Below are 20,174 nucleotides of genomic sequence, written 5' to 3' on the forward strand. Positions count from 1 at the left end.
GCTTTCTAAGCCTCTCCTCATTTTTTTTAATTGTTTCTTCATTCTGTTCTGGTTGAATGTTTATTTCTTCCTTCTGCTCCAAACCGTTGATTTGAGTCCCGGTTTCCTTCCCATCACTGTTGGCTCCCTGTATATTTTGCTTTATTTTACTTTGTATAGCCTTTACTTTCCCTCTGTTTTGTGACCATACTCAACCAATTCTGTGAGCATCCTCATTTCCAGTGTTTTGAACTGTGCATCTGATAGGTTGGCTATCTTTTCATCACTAAGTTCTATTTTTGGAGCTTTCATCTGTTCTTTCATTAGAACCATATATTTTTTTTTTGTCTGGTGCAGCTGTTATGTTATAAGGGGGCAGAGCCTTAGGTATTCGCCAGGGTGGGGATACCCATGTGGCTGCATTGTGCCATTGTCTGTGGGGGAGGGGTCAGAGAGGGGAACAATGCCGCTTGCTTGGCCTCCCTGCTTTTCAGTCATTTCCCCCACTACCCACGAGCAAATTGGGCCTTTCTGGTGCTGATTCCCTGGTGGGTGGGTTTGTATACGTTTTAGGACCCTGTGAGTCTCTCCAGTGAACTCTCCCATGAGGCTGGAAGTTTCCCCTGCCACCACAACCCAACAGGTTTTTTATAGCCAGAGGTTTTGAGGCTCTATGTCCCTGTACTGGAACCCTGGGTTGCTTAGTCTGTCTTGCTTCCCAGTTGTTCCTCCTGTTTTATCTGCATGCAAATGTGGGACTGCCTGGTCCACCAGCTGCCTCCTCACCTGCCAAGTTGTCCAGCCGCTGCCTTGCCATGAGCCCTCTCTGCCCCCGCAGCTCATCTTCACCCTCCCCCACCAGTCTGGATGAATGTTTCTTCTTTAACTCCTTGGTTGTCGGACTTCCATACAATTTGACTTTCTGGCATTTCTGGTTATTGTTTGTTTTTAAGTTTGTTGACCTTCTTTTGGTTGTGGGAGGAGGCAAAGTGTATCTACCTATGCCTCCCATCTTGGCCAGAAGTCTTATGCTCCTCATTTTTAACCAATATCGAAATAAGTTGTATACCAGTACTCAGACCAATCTATCATTCAGTATAACTCTGATGATTGGTTTGACTAAGATTTAGGTACTCACAAAGACGGCATAATTGGAACACTTTTTTTCAGAGTATCGCCTGAATAAAGGTCACAAAATCAGGTCTTTGACCTTTAATATTTTCATACAATGGAAAGACAGTATTCAGAAACCTTTTTACTGATTGTTTTGTATCAGCAAGATGAGTGATATTGTTGAATTAGAAGGTGTAATGTATAATTTCAGGTCAATAACATCTTTAAATAATATGCATTGAATGTTATTTTATTGGTTTCAAAGAGATGCATTATTTCACCAGAATTTTATATTCTTATTTTCTTTTTTTGTGAAAGTAAATTTTCTAAATTGTGAGAATATTGAAAAAAGACCAGAAGACCAACTTTATGAACAATTAGGAATTACTTTTTTTTTTTTACAAAGCAACATATACTAGAAAAGTCTGCGATTTTTTGTAGATATAAAACCTGGAATTTTGGTGTCTGATTTAGTTAGGCTAAATAACTAACTGCTGCACATTTAGGAGACAGCATGCACTCACAAGTCATCTCTCTACAAGCTAAATAAGAGGAGGCATTGAGAAGGGTCTTTTGCTTTGAATCTGCCCACTTGTTTTTTCACTTGCCATCCTCTTAAACCTGTCCTTGCCTCTACCTCTTTTGTAGCCAATCATTTACTATTTACTGAATTTCACACTTTAGGAAAATACAGAGTTCCTTTGTGGAATTATTCACATGTGAACTTTGTTTGGCTTCTTTTATCACACTTCAGGTCTTCTTTTGAATTGATTCATGAATTGATGCACTTATAATTAATGTTGAAACTTTCCATGAGGAAATCTATAAGCAAGGTTTAGATTTTTTTTTTTCCTCCAATCAGATCTTCAGGCCTTTTGGGATACCATAATGTTGCCTGCTTTTTTATAGAATATATACATAGATTAACCACTTACTGGCATTAATTAATTAATTCAAGGTATGTAATTCAGTTAAATTAAAAAATTTTTGAAAACTTTTAAAGTTTTAGGTAACCATGGAAATATTCTTGTTTTAAGGACAGCTTTTAAAAACAAGTATGAGAGTTACAGTGATCCAAATATCAGGGATAAAGAAAAGATACTAAAATAGATTAAAATGCTTCATGGTTAATCCAAAAAAATAGTGCATAGCTCCCCAAGGACAATCTGCCAACTTCTGAATCAACAGAAAAATAAGGAAAAGGGAAATTTTTGAATGGGGACCTGGAATGTAAGCTGAAGTAGCTAGAAAGTCCCTACCTTTTTGAAAACATCTTTTCTAAATCTTTACTAAAGAAGGTAAATTGCTTAGGAAAAGCACTTTATAGCATTTTCTTGTCTAGCTTAGGTCTGTGCCTGTTGACTGTTAGAATGGGAATAAACATCACATCCTCTGAACCATTGAAGGAGGGTAAGTGCATTTGAAAATCGGTGAAATGCAATAATCCTCAAACCGGGAATCATTTTCCTAATAAAAGATATGTGGCTCTAAGTCATATTTTTTTCCAGGGTCTCTTGACATTTTTATTAATCACACTGCCCATGTTTATAGTATGTCTGTTCGGCTATGAAATTGGGGGGTGTAGGTTTTGGACTAGGTAATGTGACTATTGAGTTAGATCACATAATTTCAGAATAACACAAATGATTATGTAGAATTGTGGGTGGAAACAATCAATTCAGGATAGAGAATGCATGACAGTTCAGAGCTCCTGTACAGAGTACATGTCTGTCTGTCTGAAGTCAGGTTTAAAAAGTGGCCCTGTCTCCAGCTGACTAATTTTGTCAGATGGAGTCACAGGATTAACCCTTGACATGTTCCTTTTAAAAAAAAAAGGCAAAGATTAAACAACTGCCTTGACTAGAGCAACATTTGATCCATCTGTATGCATTTTTCCTGTAATATGATTCTCCTTGAGAAAAAAAAAATTGTGCTGCAGCTGTTACATAGATTAAATTAAATTTTTTCAAAAAATATTCTTGAGGAAGAGAAAAAAAGACTATATTATAAAAGGTAATTTGTAATTGTGATTAAACGACTGTCTGCACCAACCAGTTTTAGTTTCTTTTGGATAAGGCAACTTCAAAAAGATAATATTTTGAAGCAGTAAACTTAAAAGGCCTTACTATAATGTGCAAGTAGAATATGAAAACATTTTATTTAGATTAACACCAGTTTTTCGGTGATTACTGTTCTATTTTTGAGGAATGAGTTTAATGTCTCATATATATATAACCACCACCACCCCCTTTCTAGATACACTCTTAGTAAGCTGTGTATACCTAGTGAATGTACTATGTATTGGAGGAGAGGGGTCTTAAATACACAAGTATGGATTTTGTATCTGTTTTTGAGAGGAGGAATGGAGAGTAGAAACAAAAGCTTTCAATTACTTATTCAACTCTGTTTAAAAACTACTGTACTTCACATTCAGGTTTAACAGCAGATCTTACTTTGTTGCTTAATAAAGTGCTTTAGAACAGTAAAAGATTATGCTGTTTGACTTTACTCTGAATTTCTTTTTTACTTAAATATTTGATTATTCCTTTCAGAATAATATAGTTGCCTCTACAATAAATAACTAATGATGAAATACTAAAAATTTTATTGTTCTTTTAAATAGCCAAGATTGCATAGTTGGAGTTTAATTATGCTTTTGTTTTATCAGACAACATTGTGCACTCTCTCACTTTTCTGGCACACTCCAGAGAAATGAGCCTAACTACTGTAGGGGTTTTGGGGGGCGGGGGGGGGGGGGTGTTTGAACCAATATATAAAAATTTTCTCAGTTTGGAATAATGATTGTAGGAAGAAATTTTTGAAGTATTGTCAGTGTTTTGTGGCTCTCCCATCCCCCATCCTAACTCAATTTCTATTCAAAGTAAGATTTTTTTAATTTTTTTAATCATTGGGAGAAAAAGGAAATGTCATTTCAGATGGTTGATTTTCATTTTTGTTCTTTTTTTTTTAAGAGTAGATGTTCTGTTAGAGAAAGACGGTGTCTATGACTAAAATTTACTTGAATGGTTTTAAGACATGGCATTGTTAATTGTAAATCAAAGCTTTTTACACAGTTCTCTAAGGATTGAAATGGGTCTTTGTGGTCTCTCAGGAGGGAGGAAGTTACAAACCACTTTGCAGACTGGCATTTTAATAGTCTGCTGTACAGTGATGTTCTTTTGCAGCTGCTGCTTAGCCTTTTCTATATCTGGAGAGTGTGGGGAGATTTTATTGTTATTCTGATAGCATCAGCTTTTAAAACATTGTGAAGTTAGCTGGCCTTATTGTCTGATTTCGTTTTATTACTATAACTTGACCAATATGTTTCATAAGAATGAGGGGGAGATCCCTTACAGAAAATCCCTAAGAGGAGTTCTGTTTCATCAAAGGTATCTTAAAAAAAAAAAAAAGTAATGTGCCCCTTTTTGCTGCCCGTGAGCTGTCCTCTGATTAACACACTTCTGTTAGAACCTAACAAGGCACAGGGAGAAGAGATAGTACAGAGAGGTTTTGATGGGGGTACATCAAAGAAAAGTTACTATTCTATTTTTTTGTCCACATCAAAAAAATTGAAATTTTTTTAAATAACAATGTTTTTGCATATGAGAAATATATATTTGCAGACAATGTCTAAAACCCTTTGACTTTTAAATATAATGCATGTCTAAAATCTGTCAGGTTCCCACACTGATTATTTTTCCTTTTTGAGAAATTTAAGCATTAACATCAAAATATGAATATATAAAATATTCCTTTTAAACAATAATGAATTTAGAGAGAGAAAACCTTTTTTAGGTTATCAGCCAGCCAGTACCTTTTGACTGTTATACATACTGGCTTTTCATACTTTTTTATAAGGGAATATAAAACCTTGTTTGTTTTTTCTATTTAATTACTGAGTTGCTTAATATATGTTAGATGTTCTAGAAGAATATAGTCCATATTGATGTTATGAATAAGGAATTTAAGGAGATTTATAACTAAACATCTGTTTTTTGGACTAAACATTTTCATGAAATGTGTTCCTTTTTTTAATACGATTTTTATAATTTAAAAAATCATTTTTTATTCCAACTAGTTAAGAGATACTTACATGACAGGTTCTCTTTCTCCAGGAAGTGATTTTGTACAAGGCTTAAATGCCCAGATCCTTCTTGTTACACATGATCCAGTGTTTCCAATTCCTGATTGCTTGATCTTGTGTTTATCAAAGTTGGAAGCAACTTTAGACCATGCCAGATGGCAGTGTTGCTAGAGGTGTGGCAAGCTAGGTTTCCCGGCCACAAGTGCTGTAATTTAATTAAAACTAAAAACAGATTAGCAGATCTCTCAGTTTGCCTTTCTTTGAAATAGGTAATCTTATATATGTGACAAAAATAATAATTCCTTTGGGATATTTATTTTTTATTATTTAGCATGTTTAAGTGACTTCTATTTTTTAATACCTTGAAGTTTGCCTAATTCGCATCTTCCACAATGCAAGGACTTAAAAGAAATTGAAAGAGGTTACTTACAGCATAAACCCTCCCTCTCTGCTCTGTGAGTTGGTTCAGTCCTGTTTTGCATAAGTTCCTTTTGAGTAGATCCATGTGTGGATGCATAGTGCTGAAGACTATCTCTGGCTGTGTGGATGTCTGTCTTGGAGAGAAGCTGTGTGCATTAGCTGCAAACAGTAACATTTTCAATATCAACATGTATTGTGCTTATCCTGTTCCTGGAATGGGCAGCAATTCTTTGATGTATTACTACAATGGGAAAACGGTAAGTCTTTTTTCTTTGTTCATTTGGCTTCTGACTGGTTTGTTTAATGAAAAGCAATGTAGATTAAATTGCTTTTTACTAAAACCTGTGAGGTTTTATTTGATCATTTTCTGTGATTTAGATTGTGTATTTCTTTGTAAGTAGTGTCAGTAAAGTTGTGTCTTCAACACAGTTTGTCAACAGTTGTTGACTTTTATTTTTAAAATAGTATAGAAAATAAACTTGAATTTGTGAGTTGTTATTTTTAATGCCCGGTTACTAGCAGTGAGCTTGAAAGTACCTTTGTTTTAATGCTTTATTGTTTGCAAATATATAATCTATATATGAAGTACATGCACATATATAGTATGAGAGGATTATATCATGCTTTTTAGATGAAGGCGAAGATGAAAGTCATATTGGATATTCATAAAAATAACAAGAATGAAGCTCTGGGAATGATTAGGGAAGCAGTCAGCTAGTGAGGGCCGTATTTCCTGTTTGGAGTTTCAGGTCCAGAGCCTGACTTTACTGGTATACCATCTGTTTCCAATCAAACTAGAATTTTGACCCTGTACAGATTAATAAAATAAATCAGTATTTTTCAAAGAATGTAGTTATACATTTCCTAAAGAATGTATTTCTGATCAATTTACAGCACATGATTAGATGTTTTAAAATAATACCTTTCTGTGTTGCTTAGTAAGACTTTTCTACTTTCATTACTTAGTTTTAATTATTTAGTGTGTTTCTGCAAAAATACCTTTAAGTCAAAGATTTTGTATATTCTAAAAAGAAAGTGAACTTCTCTGGAGAGAAGGAGAAAGGAGAATAGGAGGGAGTTATCTTTGTAAGATATTTGTTAAATATTATAAAAATGTTATACTGATGAATAACAATCTTGGGTTTATGTCAGAAATTCGGTATTTTTCTTCTCAATCATTCCCCAAGAAAGCTTTCCCTCGGGTGTTTTATTATTTACTTAGTGGTTTTTGAGGGGTGGGGGGTAAGGAGTGAAAGCATTTTTAATATTAATGTTTGAAGTTATAAAGAAAATTTAATCATATTTCCTAAAATAGGTATAAAATCCAGATACATTTGTGTCTACCCTTCTTACCACTTGAATGTTTTTAAAGTAGCATACATGGTAGGGCAAAAGTAGATTAATACAATAATTAATAAATAATAATGCAGGAATAAACTTTTGCATACTCACAGCTTTAAGCATACTTTTGTCCCACTCTGGATGTTTCTAAGGAGGGTATGAGGGTACATGAGAACTAATGAAAGCACTTCTTCATTCTCCGATTGCTTTGGTAAGGCCTCCTTGGACTGTTAGCATTTGGCTGTTAACTTTTGGTTAAGATTTCTTAATATGTGATAATCAAGCCGAACTATCCTTAAACTCATTAAAAAGTATATGTTCACACTGCCTGTAAAAGTAGAGCTTTATTAGAATGTGAGAAGGAGATTTAGATGGGTTAATATAAGTGAAATTACTTGATCTATATGCAGTTTTCTCTTCCTGTCTTTCAAATGTGAAAATATTTTTATGTCCAATTTTAAGTAAAATAGTCTGTTTAAAGGTGGTATGTGTGTGTGTTCAGTAAAATTAATTATACAGGACCCCTGAAGCAAAGAGACTATAACTCAAATTAAGTTAAGGTTTTATTCTTTCAAGAGCACAGATCACTCTATTACAACATTTTTCTTTGTTCTACATTGCAAGGGTGTGGGGGGTGGGCAACAGCTTTGATCGTATTAAGTATTTCCAGGCTTAGTGTAGATGACAGAGCTGGTACGGTAGAGAAGTGTAGCCTGAAAATTGATAGCCTGTGCCTGATATAGGTCAGAGGTGACTTATGTTCCTGAAAAATGCATAAAGAGATGATATATTTATTGTCTTAGTCTTCTATAGCATAAGGCCCTGGTTTTATATGTATTTCCTTATGTATATTGTATTTTTACCACTGCTATCTAGTTTTTTACTATTATTCTCTTCAATAAGGAAATCATGTGGTATGTAGTTACATTATCCAAAGACTATGTAAATGCCTCAGTCTTAGTATATATTAGGAAATATCTACCCGTTGATGCTTTCTAATAACAACTATCACTTTAAATTAATATTTCTGGACTCTAAGTGAAGTACAGTTCTCCATTTGAGTCATGGAATTTTTATATAATTCTCATAGTGAATGTTAAATTTAAGCTCCCTTTTTGATCTCATTTTATCAATTTATTTTAAGGTGATAGGGCAGATTAATATTTTGAAATGCTAGTAAGTTCACATTGATTTTATTTTTTTGATCCCCTCACAGGTACTATGAGAGAGCAAGAACTCCTAAGTGGTACTGGTCTTAAACAAAATGCTCCCCCCTCTTTTTTGTTTTTATTTTTAAATTTCCAGGTTGACTCTATATATTTTGACTATGTTTTGGCTATTTTAATAATAAGAATGAAAAACTGTAGGAAGTTTTTCCTAATCAGAGAAGAGCTTTTTCATATGTTATTATTTAAGATTATGTGGCCATATTTTATTATTGGAATATAACAGGCTTAGACACTTAACACGCAGAAGAGAAAATCCAAAAATGTTAACCCTTTTTTCCCCACTATTTGAAAAGTGAAAGGGTTAATTAATGTTCTGTATCATACATAACTTTAGCTGTATTCTGTGCCATGCTGTAAGATAGTAATATGTGTTTATGACAGAAGACTCAAACCATTTAAATATTACCTATTTTTTAAGATTTAAAAAATGGAATAAAAATTAGAAATAGCAAGGAATAATGGGTTTCTGAAGTTCCTTATAAATAAAGAATTTACCCTGCATTCAGTATTCTCATTGACATGACTAAACTATGTCCTTTATGCAGAAAGTTAGAATGTCTTAGAAGTACAGGAAGGAAAGTTTTGGGAGGAGAGGATTCCTCCTGTGTTCTTCACCTTGAGGAGTGGAGTTTCAGCCTTCCTCTGATTTGATCAGCCTCCATTTTCTAGGCCTTAAACTGAAGATACTACGAAGTATTTCAGGTATAAAAATTGCAGCAAGTATGGACATGATGTTCTTTTAATTGTATCAGGGGATTATTTTTTTTCTTATTAGAGACAACACAGAAATCCAACTTTAAAACTCAAGCTTAAAAACACATTTTGAATATTGAGCTTCTTTGTATGGAATCTGGGAAAGATGAGACAGGAACAAACATGATTATAAGGCCTACTCTGTGTCAGGAGTTATGCTGGGGACTTTATGTTTACCTCATTTAATTCTTGCACTTACACTGTCATTTATCTGCTTCTAACCTTTTATGAATAAGAGAAGTGAGGTTCAGGAAAGTTAAGAAACTTGCTCAATCCCCACCCAATTAGTAAGTGCTTAAGCGAGAAGTGAACACAGATCTCTCTCCCAACAGCAGGTTTTCTCTTTTATATCATCCAGGAACAAGTAGTCTCCATAGCAAAGGGCCAGACTTCACTTATCCTTACTATTTGTATCAAAACATACTAAAATGGAAATAAAATGTAACTGAGGAAAACACTAGGCCATTCCTAAAAATAAATATATTTTTCATATGTGATCAAAACTACCAATTTTCTGAATGCTAATTAAGGTAGTCAGTCAAGGAAATTTTTATTTTTACTTAAGATGAAGAACTTAAGACTATCCTAGATATGTTTAAACACTCAGGACATCAGACTAGGAGGTATTTTCTTCTAATAGAACTCAGCACTGGAAATTGGTTTAGCCATAGTTTTGGCACCTGCCTGCCCACGTAATTCATATTTTCGAGAAGTAGTGTTTCAAGTAGCTAAAATTGCATTGTAAGTATTTCCAAGACTTATTTTTCAAATAAACATTTTCAGTAATAAAAGCACAGAAACCTAGGTGAGAGTGTATACAACTACATTTCTGTTTCTTTGGGGATTTGTTGCTAATTAACATGAGAGAGGAAAGAAAAAACAATTTTATTAATTCAAATTTCCAGGCTGTCTGTGAGCCCAATGGAGTTAAATCTAATGCGTATGATGAGGAAAACATGAAGTCATTTAATAATTTTCTGAAGACAGAATGCTAAAGATATTGAGTGACAAGGACTTTAGCTTAAATACTTTGATTGTTTTTCCCTTTACCAAAAATATAAGACTATAATTCCAGATATGAATTCAAGAAGGTATTTTTTCCTCTTGATTCAAGTGAGCACAAATACCAGGGAGGTAAAACTATAGTCCCTGCCAGGAGAGTATGTTGTCACTCACTGGTAGCTTTATTAATGTTTTAGAAAGAAATTTATGTCCCTTTCCACTAATTAATGAACTTGTTAAAGAAAGGGATCAGGTGCTGTACTGGTGGATCTAAATTTCCTTAAAATGTGGGTAACTAAGAAGTGATGCTCATGGATTTGTTCAGTGTATTTAATCCTGATATACAAATTTTAAACCCAATCTCTTAAATATTCCATAGTTTACCTCACAGGAAGAAATTTGTGGTTATGATAGCAGTTACAATAAAGAGCTGATGGAATATGCCCAGTGCTGTTAACTTAAGGTTACTAAAAATGTGCTTAACTTAACCTAAGAAGTGTTTCTCAGTTGAAAACCAGTAATAGTCAATTACGCTTGTTAGACAGCAGAAGTAGTCATTGATTTTAAGCAACTTTGTACCAGAACCTGAAATTCTTTTTTCTTACTATTGTTAGAAAGGACATACTACTTTATTTTAAATATGTCTCTAAATATGTCTCTGGAAATTCTTGGGAAAAGATAATGTTCCTTTTAGTTTTGAAACTGTTGAAAATATAAACATATATATGTACCTTTTACAGAAATTGTCATAGAGTTTTTAGTGGGCTAATTAGATGAAAATAATCTTCTATAGAGATAGCTTGTGCATACTGAGTTAGTCCCTGTACTTCAGACATTTTGTTTTATAACACCTCATGGTTTCAGTTCTTGTGGTATTTAGTGCTGGAGCTATCCAAATATTTTCTCCCTCAGGCTTGGAATTACTATTAAAACTATGGTCGTAGATTGTGTTTTATGGAGGAAAATTTTTATTTAATATTAAAATAATAGAGCATTGATAATTATCAAATCTGTCATTTGTATATTAAATATTGGGGAATTCTTAAATTAGGAATTCTTTAAATTCTTAAATCATAGGTTTATTTAAATGTCTTTAATAACTTTTTCTTTGGGGTTATGTTTGTTTTAATTTAGATTAGAGAAGGAACAAGGAAAGTGGGAAGACCTAAATTTCAGAAACTTTAAAATTTTGCCATTTAGATTAAAGATGCTTTTTATCTGTGTGTATGCATAAGATCAGTATTCATAGGAAATAAAGGATCCAAAGTGATCACAAAAATCAATAGGAAATCACTTTTAGGAAATTTCTTTAACTTCCTCTAACATCTATCTAGCACTCTTATCTGAGTGAGTATAATTATTGCAAAACTTTTTTATGTACTCTTTTTTTCAAACAGCTTCTTTTTACTAAATTCAAGTTTCATAAAATTCAGGAAGCTGTTGTTTACATGTGTTACTGTGTGTGGAACTTGGGTAGGTTAATCAGCAATAACTAAAGCATCAATCATACAATAATTACTTAGTTTTTTCTTAGTTTTTAAGTGTTAATTCTGAAATGTGCACATTTTTTAAATTATTGGCCCAGAGGTTTAATTACAATATTTCAAGGTAAGATTTGACCTGAGTTGGGTTTTCTGTTTTTCCAGTGACCTAGACTTTTTTTTCAGGTTTTAAGTATCAGCCTGTAAAATTTTGTATTGTTTAATACAAAATATAGTTATATAAAATGTAGGACAAATTAAGTGGATGTTCCTCAATATGATTTTATATTTTTATTTTAAAATTATTAATGGTAGGGTAAATTAGCCAAGTGATTTTGTTATTATTTTGCTAGGTTGAAAAAGATTGTGCCGAAGGTGATTACTGTTATTAGCATAAACTTTTTTACATATTGGATGTCAGCATCAGCATGTATTAAAGCATTTAATGATATTTAACACATTAGAACTTAAAAGAGAACTATTCAAGCCATCTTTACAAAAGAACAAATAGAACTTAAACATATTGAAGTTTTGATAATAATTTCTGTTAGAACATGTTCAGAAAAATGGATAAGCTTCTCTATCTTTCCAAATTAGTTAAAGGTGTTCTTAAAATGTTTGAGTTTAAGCTGATTATGGTCTTGTTAGGCCTTCGAGCTTATAAGACTGTATTTAAACTGGTAGTAGGGAAGAGTAATCTAAACCTGTATTCTTTTATAGTAAACACTCGTCACGTATGATTATTTAAATTAATTAAAATTAAAAATGTATTTCCTCAGCTGTATTATCCACATTTCAAGTGTTTAATAGTCACATGTAACTAGTGGCTACTGTATTGTACAGCACAGGCATAGAGCATTCATTCCCATCATCACAGAAACCTCTACTGCACAGTGCTCATCTAAAGCATTCCTTCCATTTTCTGTGGAAGATATCTCATATAGGATATACAGCTATTCTCATGTTAAGAAAATTCCCAATTCATCCCATCATTTGGGATGTTTAAAAATATCAGTCACCACCCAACCTATAAAACTGTTTTAAAAAGCATGAGGAGTGACATTGTCTTTTAACTCATCACTGGGTGTGACAATATAAAAAGAAAATCTCTTTTTAGCAAAAGCTTTTACTTTGCATTTTTTCTCAGTATCAGAAAATCTTTTTGCCTGCTTGCCTTGCATAGATGTTTCTGATATTATGTGAAGGATGCACTGAAATCAAGAGCACAGTACACAGCTAGAGCTCAACAGAGAGTGGATTGCCCTGAATTTGAGGTTATCAAAAAAAAAAAAAATGACTAAACTGAACCATCCAAACAGGAAAAAGGGAATCTTTTTTTTTTTCTAACTTGACTCCTATTGGTTGTATGAGCTAAAACATCCCAGGATAATTATGTAATCACAATAATTATAAATATTCATCCCTGGAGAACTCTAACACTCAAAAAGTCCATTTGGGTGGGCGGGATGAGGACATTAGATATATTGGTATGGATTTGTTTTTGTTTTTGTTTTTTTCAACCAGACTTAACAGTGAAAAAGAGACAGTTAGATTTTCAGTTATATATTTATTTGTTCATGTCAGAATAAATGCGGTGGTTCTATTCACCAGGAAAATTTCTCTCATAGCCATTCTTGAAAGAGAAAATATAAAGTGCTTGGCAAAGAAGAAAGACTGTCCCATAATAGCTACTGTGAGCCTGATATTCTTAAATGGAACTAGAATTCTAAAGACAATTTCTGAGCATCCACCACATTTTAATAGGACATCTTAAATTAATTGTACTTTTTTCTATTTCTTTTTAGTTTGACTCCTGGTAGATTTTAATTATCTTAAAGCATACATGTTTTTTCTCTTAATTTCGAGATTGTTTGTTGTGATAGAAAATCATACTTAAGATTAAAACATACGATTAGATCATTAACTAGGAAAAAACTGGCATCTCTGTGCAGGTGATCAGATGACATAAGCAGTCTGGTTTTCATTTGTGGCCAGTACTGATTGTAACTAAAAGAGACTTGCTCTTTTTGTGGAATTGGCTGACTATTTCCCTACATCTGGAGTTAATAAAGTCTTTGAGACCACATCAGTTGTGCTTTGCCGCAAGAACTCTTTGATCTGAAAAATCGAGACTGGCACAACTGCTGCTTCATAACATTGCATGTATGTTTTTGCAAGCTATGGTTAAGATACCAAAAGTAAAGTTCTTTGGCTGTCTTAGATATGCTGTTATGCTGTTAGATGGGCCTCTATGAGAACCATGTTTTTCAAAACATTTTTATTAAAATACAAACTTTGTACTTATGTTAGTAAATAAATGATAAACTTATAGTATTTTAGTTTTAACCATTTTAATTTATAAGATCTGTCCTTCAAAATTCCATTTAACTTTTCAAAGTCTATTTATAAAAACTAACATTAAAAATAACTTTACCTCTAAAATGAGTCCATTTTATTTTCTCTGTATAGTTTCAAAATTTTTATAAGAGTAGACCAATCTCTTCTCCTTTGTGGCTTATTTTGGTTTTTCTTGCTTTCCTTAACAGCTCTCTATCTGATCAGCGTAGTTTTTATTTGACAGCAATTTGTAAATCAGTAAAGTGGGATTTATCTTATTTGCTTTTGTAACTGCAAACATTTAACATTTTTTTCCAGTGTCAGCATATTCTGTTTGTAGTACAGTGTGAATTGAATGGGAATGAGGATAAAGAAATATGTTGATAAATTATATATAAATTTAAACTGGTAAATTATGTGGGTTTTTTGTGAAGTGACATCAAAACTGGAGTTTTTTCATAATTATCAGTGGGAGACTTACATGCTGTTTCAGTCTATAACCTGGATGGAATTCGAGAATTTTATATTTCATACATTCAGATCAGTGGTGATATGTATAGTAAATAAGTACATGCGACAAAAGAAAAATATTCTAGTGCTGTTTTCTAATTTTTATTCTTACTGTATTTTCTTGCTGTGTCTGTGGATTTACTTTACTTTTTTTGTTGTTTATGGTTTCAGCCTAGTTTGGGAAAATATGTAAAGGGAACAGAGGACATCTATATCTGTGGCTAAATTTAGGCACTGAAATTTGATTAAGAGAAAAAAATGCAAAATTCCTTCCCTGAAAACTTTTCCTTGCCTATCAGCCTATGTAATATATTCCAAACACATTTGTATATGCCCAGTTATTTCATTCTAACACTATTTTCATGTAATAACACTAAGCTGGAAAAATCTGTTTAATATACATAATGAAAAGAAACATTTTATCTAACATATTCCAACATATACCTCTATCTAGGATCCTTCTGGATAATTCATAGCACTGTATCTTGGCCCAAACTTCTCAGGTATCACAGGTGTGTGTGTGTGTGTGTGTGTGTGTGTGTTAAGATTTTATTTATTTTTAGAGGGGAGGGAGGGAGAGAGAGAGAGAGAGAGAAACATCAATGTGCGGTTGCTGGGGGTCATGGCCTGCAACCCAGGCATGTACCCTGGCTGGGAATCAAACCTGTAACACTTTGATTCGCAGCCCGCGCTCAATCCACTGAGCTACGCCAGCCAGGAGGTGTGTGTTTCTTACCTTTGGGATGTGAAAGATAGGAAACTAACCTGAATTACCAATCCATTAAAAAGACACCCCTTTGTGCAAGTATCAGCACAACTAGCAAGATGAGTAAAAATGGACTGTTTATCCTTTTATTTAGAATGAATTTTTTTGTAGGATCACATCAGACTACTGTAAGAAACAGTATTTGAGGAGTGAACAACAGTATAACTGCTCCTATAAGAATGATAGAAAGATAATACTATTAGATAATACTTGGTGAGTGGTTACTATGCTAAACATTTTACATGTGTTATCTTGTCTGATCTTCTCATCAACGCCCTGATGTAGGTACTGTAGCACCATCTTACGGAGGAGGAAGTTGAGTCTGGAGTATTAAATTTGCCAGCAGTCTTTACCGTTAGTTAATGCCTCAAAGAAAGACTAAATGAATATAAATGACAGCTTATACAAACAAAAAATTTGGTTCCCATTGTAATCATAGTGTGTGCTTTCTCAACTTTTTTATTAGTGCACAGAAATACGTGTTCAGGGTAAAAATATCAAATTATGTAGAAGGGCCTAAAGTAAATATCCTCCTTCCCAGTTCTGAGTCCAGATGTATAATCATTAGGTTTCTTGTATGTAATTCCAGAAATTTTTATGCTTATGCAAAAAAAATAAGGTTTTTTGCACATACTCCTATAATTTTAGTAAGGTAATCACTTTCTGCCACTTAAGTGAACACTTAGGATTTTTATTTTGACATGAAATTTAATGTATGTATCTTTACCAGACTAAGGAAAGAAATATGTTTCATACATTGTTCATAATAGACACATTCCCATTCTTCCTGACTCCTGATTTATTTTTACAGACCATGCTTTACCTTAAATGTTATTTATTTTTCTTCTTGGTTTCAGTAGTCATCATGAAAATGCTTTGATCATGTTTTGATTATTAAAGTTATATGGTTTCCCTTTTAGTTTTCCAGAGAAATGCCAGTGTTGTCCATTTTCTACTTCAGAATGTTTATACTTATCTGAAGCAGAGGTGGGCCAAAGGAAATTAGCAGTGCTCTAACAAATTAAATGAGATGTTTTAAATAGTAACAAAGCATAGTAACATTTAATCTAACATATTTTGATTTCCTATAACTCTTGTAACAGTGAAAAGAATGAATTTTATGATTTCATCTAAATTTTATTTCATGCTATATTCAAAAGGCATTGGTTTCCACCATCACATTTTGAATCATGAACCTATATGGATTTGTGTTTTGTAAGCAAAGTCAACACTTATGACTTTATTCAACTACAGGGTATAATTGTCACACAAAATGCATTGCAGGAATACAAGGTGGGAGAAAACATACGTTTACAGTTCTGGGTAGGAAACAATTTATTCTTGTATTATTATTTATTAATTATGTGTTATTTTTCATATGAGCAGCTGTAAACCTACTTTTGCCCCACTGTACATTTGGAGTAGTATTTTTCTCTAGTAATCAGCTAAAAACAAACTTGTAGAATCAGGGTGTCCAACCTTTTGGCATCTTTGGGCCACCCTGGAAGAAGAGTTACCTGGGGCCACACATTAAATACAAACACTAGTGAAAACTGATGAGCAAAAAAAAGGTTTTAAGTAAATTTACAATTTTGTGTTGGGCTGCATTCATAACCATCTTGGGGTATGGGTTGGATACCCCTGATAGTAACCAAATTAGACATTATTTATGTGGATTTCTGGTAAGCCTTCAGAGAGACTGGTAAGCCATTTTTTAGCACTTTATAATATAGCACTCATTTTACATAAGTAATATAGTAATTTATATTTTAATTAAATTTCCTATTTAATTTTAAGGTATATGCACCATCCCCAAATTCAGATGATTTCAACCGGGAATCTCCTAGTTATCCATCTCCTAAGCCACCAACCAGTATGTTTGCTAGCACTTTCTTTATGCAAGGTATGTACTGCCAGGTAGTTATCAAATACTACAAAAGTTATCTATTGTATGTTAGCTAAAATTTTAAAGTTGTTAGGGAAAAGAATAACTTTATAGAAATCCAGACATATTTATCTAGGTATTTTTGGCTAATGTAAATTAAAATTTACTTTTAGAGTTCTCTAGTGTGATTTATTGCTGACTGCATTGTTGAACTATCCACAAAACCATGGGAGTGCCCATCTAGTATTCATTGAATGTATAACAGACTTCAATTGAGAAAAATGAATAGAGGTGCTATTTCTTATTTTATAATTAAATTTATGAACAATATTAACAACTCTAGTTTCTTAGTTAAATTACAGATTTATATCATTCCTAGAATTGTAATATAAATAAAGAGTGAATCTCATAGGACAGAATATGACTTGTTAAGATAGAAAAAGTGTTGCATTTCCTTTAATTCATGTCTAGCAAATCTTTTTAATTTGGTGTCCTGTGGTTTTGGACTACAGGAAGCATGTACTACAAAGGCAGTAAATTACTGCATAAGTGGTTCCTTGACTTTACGTTGGTGAGTGAAGTCATTGCTAACACATTTCATTTGAAGGCTGACTCTAATATAGTCATGATCAACTACTTAGGGTTACTATTAGACACTTTATTCCACCGTTTCAGAATATTTGATATCATGTACATTGTTCTAGGTTAAGGACTTTTTAAAATATGGGTATAATATTTAGCCAAAAATTAAATCTAACCTATCCCCAAATTTGGGATTTTTATTATCCTTGATATGAAGCTAGATATTTTGAGGGTTTTCGTAACAACTTACCTATTAGTTTGGATTACTTTTTTATCTCTAGCTATAAAGTTTTATTCCTTTTTTTAGGAAGTAATTATACAATTTGAGAGGAAGAAAACTAGGTAGTAGACAAGGTTGAAAAGGGGAGGAAAAAATATCTGGAGGGTGCCCTTTGAATTTTTATAGCATCATCAAAATAAAAGAAAAAAATTTAGCTAAGGAAAATTTTATATTTCTCTTTTTGTCTTAGATGGGACCCACAATTCTTCTGACCTTTGGAGTTCATCAAATGGGATGAGCCAGCCTGGTTTTGGTGGAATTCTGGGGACCTCCACTTCCCACATGTCTCAATCCAGTAGTTATGGCAGCCTTCATTCACATGACCGCTTGGTAGGCTGTAACACATAACTAGGGTGTAGCAACACTTTGTCCTCACTTGTATTTCTTATTGGATTACAAGTGTAAGATTTGGTTCTGCCAAAGCTTCTGAAGTTTGAAATACTCCTAAGCTCACTGCCTTAAGCATGGCTTTTTAAAAAGTAACCGACAACAGTAACACTCTTCAGCTCTAACTTATGTTTTTTGACCTGTTACAGTAGTTGTCCAGTTATATGTGCATATTATTCAGAAAATGTATTTACTATATTATGTCTCTCTCTCTCTCTTTCCCTAGAGTTATCCTCCACACTCAGTTTCACCAACAGACATAAACACAAGTCTTCCACCAATGTCCAGCTTCCATCGTGGCAGTACCAGCAGTTCACCTTATGTTGCTGCCTCACACACTCCTCCCATCAATGGATCAGATAGCATTCTAGGTGAGCTTTTTGGGGTGGCAAAATATCCTAAGTATAGAATTTTCAGTGAACCCCATATCTTTCAATAATATTTTTAGTATTGAATTTAAAAGTGAAAGAAAGGAAGAAAAGAAACCTTTTCATTAATGTAGACCCATCTTTAGCTTACTAAGTACAACACATGCAGAATATTTGCTGGTTTATTGTGACGGTTGTGAGATAACAATAGAGAACACCCTGGAAATAATGACCGAGTGCTAAAAAAGCATGCCAGCTTGCTAAAGTTCTTGATTTATTTTTCTACTTGAAATATGTAGGAACCAGAGGGAATGCTGCTGGAAGTTCACAGACAGGTGATGCACTTGGAAAGGCTTTGGCATCTGTGAGTATTGATTTTACATATTCTACCTAATAGATTTTACACTGCTGAATGTAGTAACTATATTTGGTGAGTAGTATGTGTCATAGTTAAAAGATGTAGTTATAATGGGGTCAACTTCATTATTCATTTAGCATTATTCTCAGTTTGTATCAATTCATGCTGTCCTTAAAATAAGTCATGAGAATATTTCCCACAAGGTCCATTCTTCTAACTTCAATTTAAATATGTCTGTCTTAATGGAATAGATGTAGATACAAGGAAATTTGGACATTTTAAAATCTAAAGCAAAATTTCCAAGATTGATATTTAAAGCTGTTTATTAGTTTCAAATATTACTTAGAAAGTTGCCCATTAACATAAGTCAGGTGGAACCAAGAAAGACAACTCAGTTATTTTTCTGCTACAAAGAAGGAAGTGCTTTTATAAGGAATTTTTTCAGGATAGAAAGCATTTTACGTTTTTTTAAAGCAAAAAATAATCATGTGCAACTGATTCATTCAAGAAATAGGAAATGAGAGCCTTCCCCACAAAAAGCCAGATTCGTTGAAGAATTCATGCTAAAAATAGTAAAACTGATTCAGAGGCATTCCATACTATTTTCTTGAGCATCTAATTTATATCACATCAGGACATTAATGACAAAGCAATGATTTGCTTTAATAAAAGCAATGATTATGTTTTAATACGTGATCCTTAAGACATTAAAACTAAAATCCCTTCTTTTGTAATTTTTTGGGGGGTGAAAGCATTTACCAGCAATCCCCAAAGATTTCAAATCTAATTATTAGAAAAGAGGCACCACTTCTTTATACTTCCTAAAGTTTTTTCTTGGGCTTTTTCTTTCCTTTCTTTTTTCCCCCTTTCTCCTGATTGATATGCTTCTCAGAATTCCCACAAAGCTGTCTCATATTTTCTATGAAGTAAATGCGTCAAACACATTTATTGCTGTTCATGGGGAGGGTACACCATTTACTGTGAGAGTAATTAATTATCGGTAATAGGAAGCAACTATTGAACATTTGAGGAAGTAAACCTCTTTGTATGTGATTTCTGTTAATAAACCTTTCTCTAGAACCAAGTATAAGTTTCTTGAGAAGGGAAGCCAAACTTATCTATCACATAATGGAGCACTGCACAAAATAGAGCTGTTTGTTTGTTTGTTGAATTCAGTCTTTTATCATATAACAAAAATGGTGATGGTAACAATACCCACAAAAATATCATCTATAATTTGAGCGGTTATTAGGTGCTAGGCTCTATACTAAATATTTACATGATTTTTTTCATTTAGTC

The 20,174-nt window shown here is 33.1% G+C and overlaps 1 protein-coding gene across 8 annotated transcripts in view; it reads left to right on the forward strand.

The window, feature by feature from the left end:
- Positions 1 to 20,174, forward strand: part of TCF12 (transcription factor 12) — a 368,629-nt gene that overhangs the window by 306,219 nt on the left and 42,236 nt on the right. For 5 of the 8 annotated variants that reach the window (XM_045822244.1, XM_045822243.1, XM_045822246.1 and 2 more), the window contains 4 exons: positions 16,813 to 16,918; positions 17,953 to 18,092; positions 18,376 to 18,520; positions 18,817 to 18,881. In XM_045822244.1, the coding sequence (XP_045678200.1) occupies positions 16,813 to 16,918; positions 17,953 to 18,092; positions 18,376 to 18,520; positions 18,817 to 18,881 (456 nt within the window). Of the gene's footprint in view, positions 1 to 5,663; positions 5,854 to 16,812; positions 16,919 to 17,952; positions 18,093 to 18,375; positions 18,521 to 18,816; positions 18,882 to 20,174 lie in introns of those variants that run through there. The other 3 variants (XM_045822248.1, XM_045822250.1, XM_045822249.1) reach the window with 3 other exon arrangements.

Source organism: Phyllostomus hastatus, unplaced genomic scaffold, assembly GCF_019186645.2.
Source record: "Phyllostomus hastatus isolate PE091 unplaced genomic scaffold, TTU_PhHast_1.1 phas_scaffold_501, whole genome shotgun sequence".
NCBI lineage: Eukaryota > Metazoa > Chordata > Mammalia > Chiroptera > Phyllostomidae > Phyllostomus > Phyllostomus hastatus.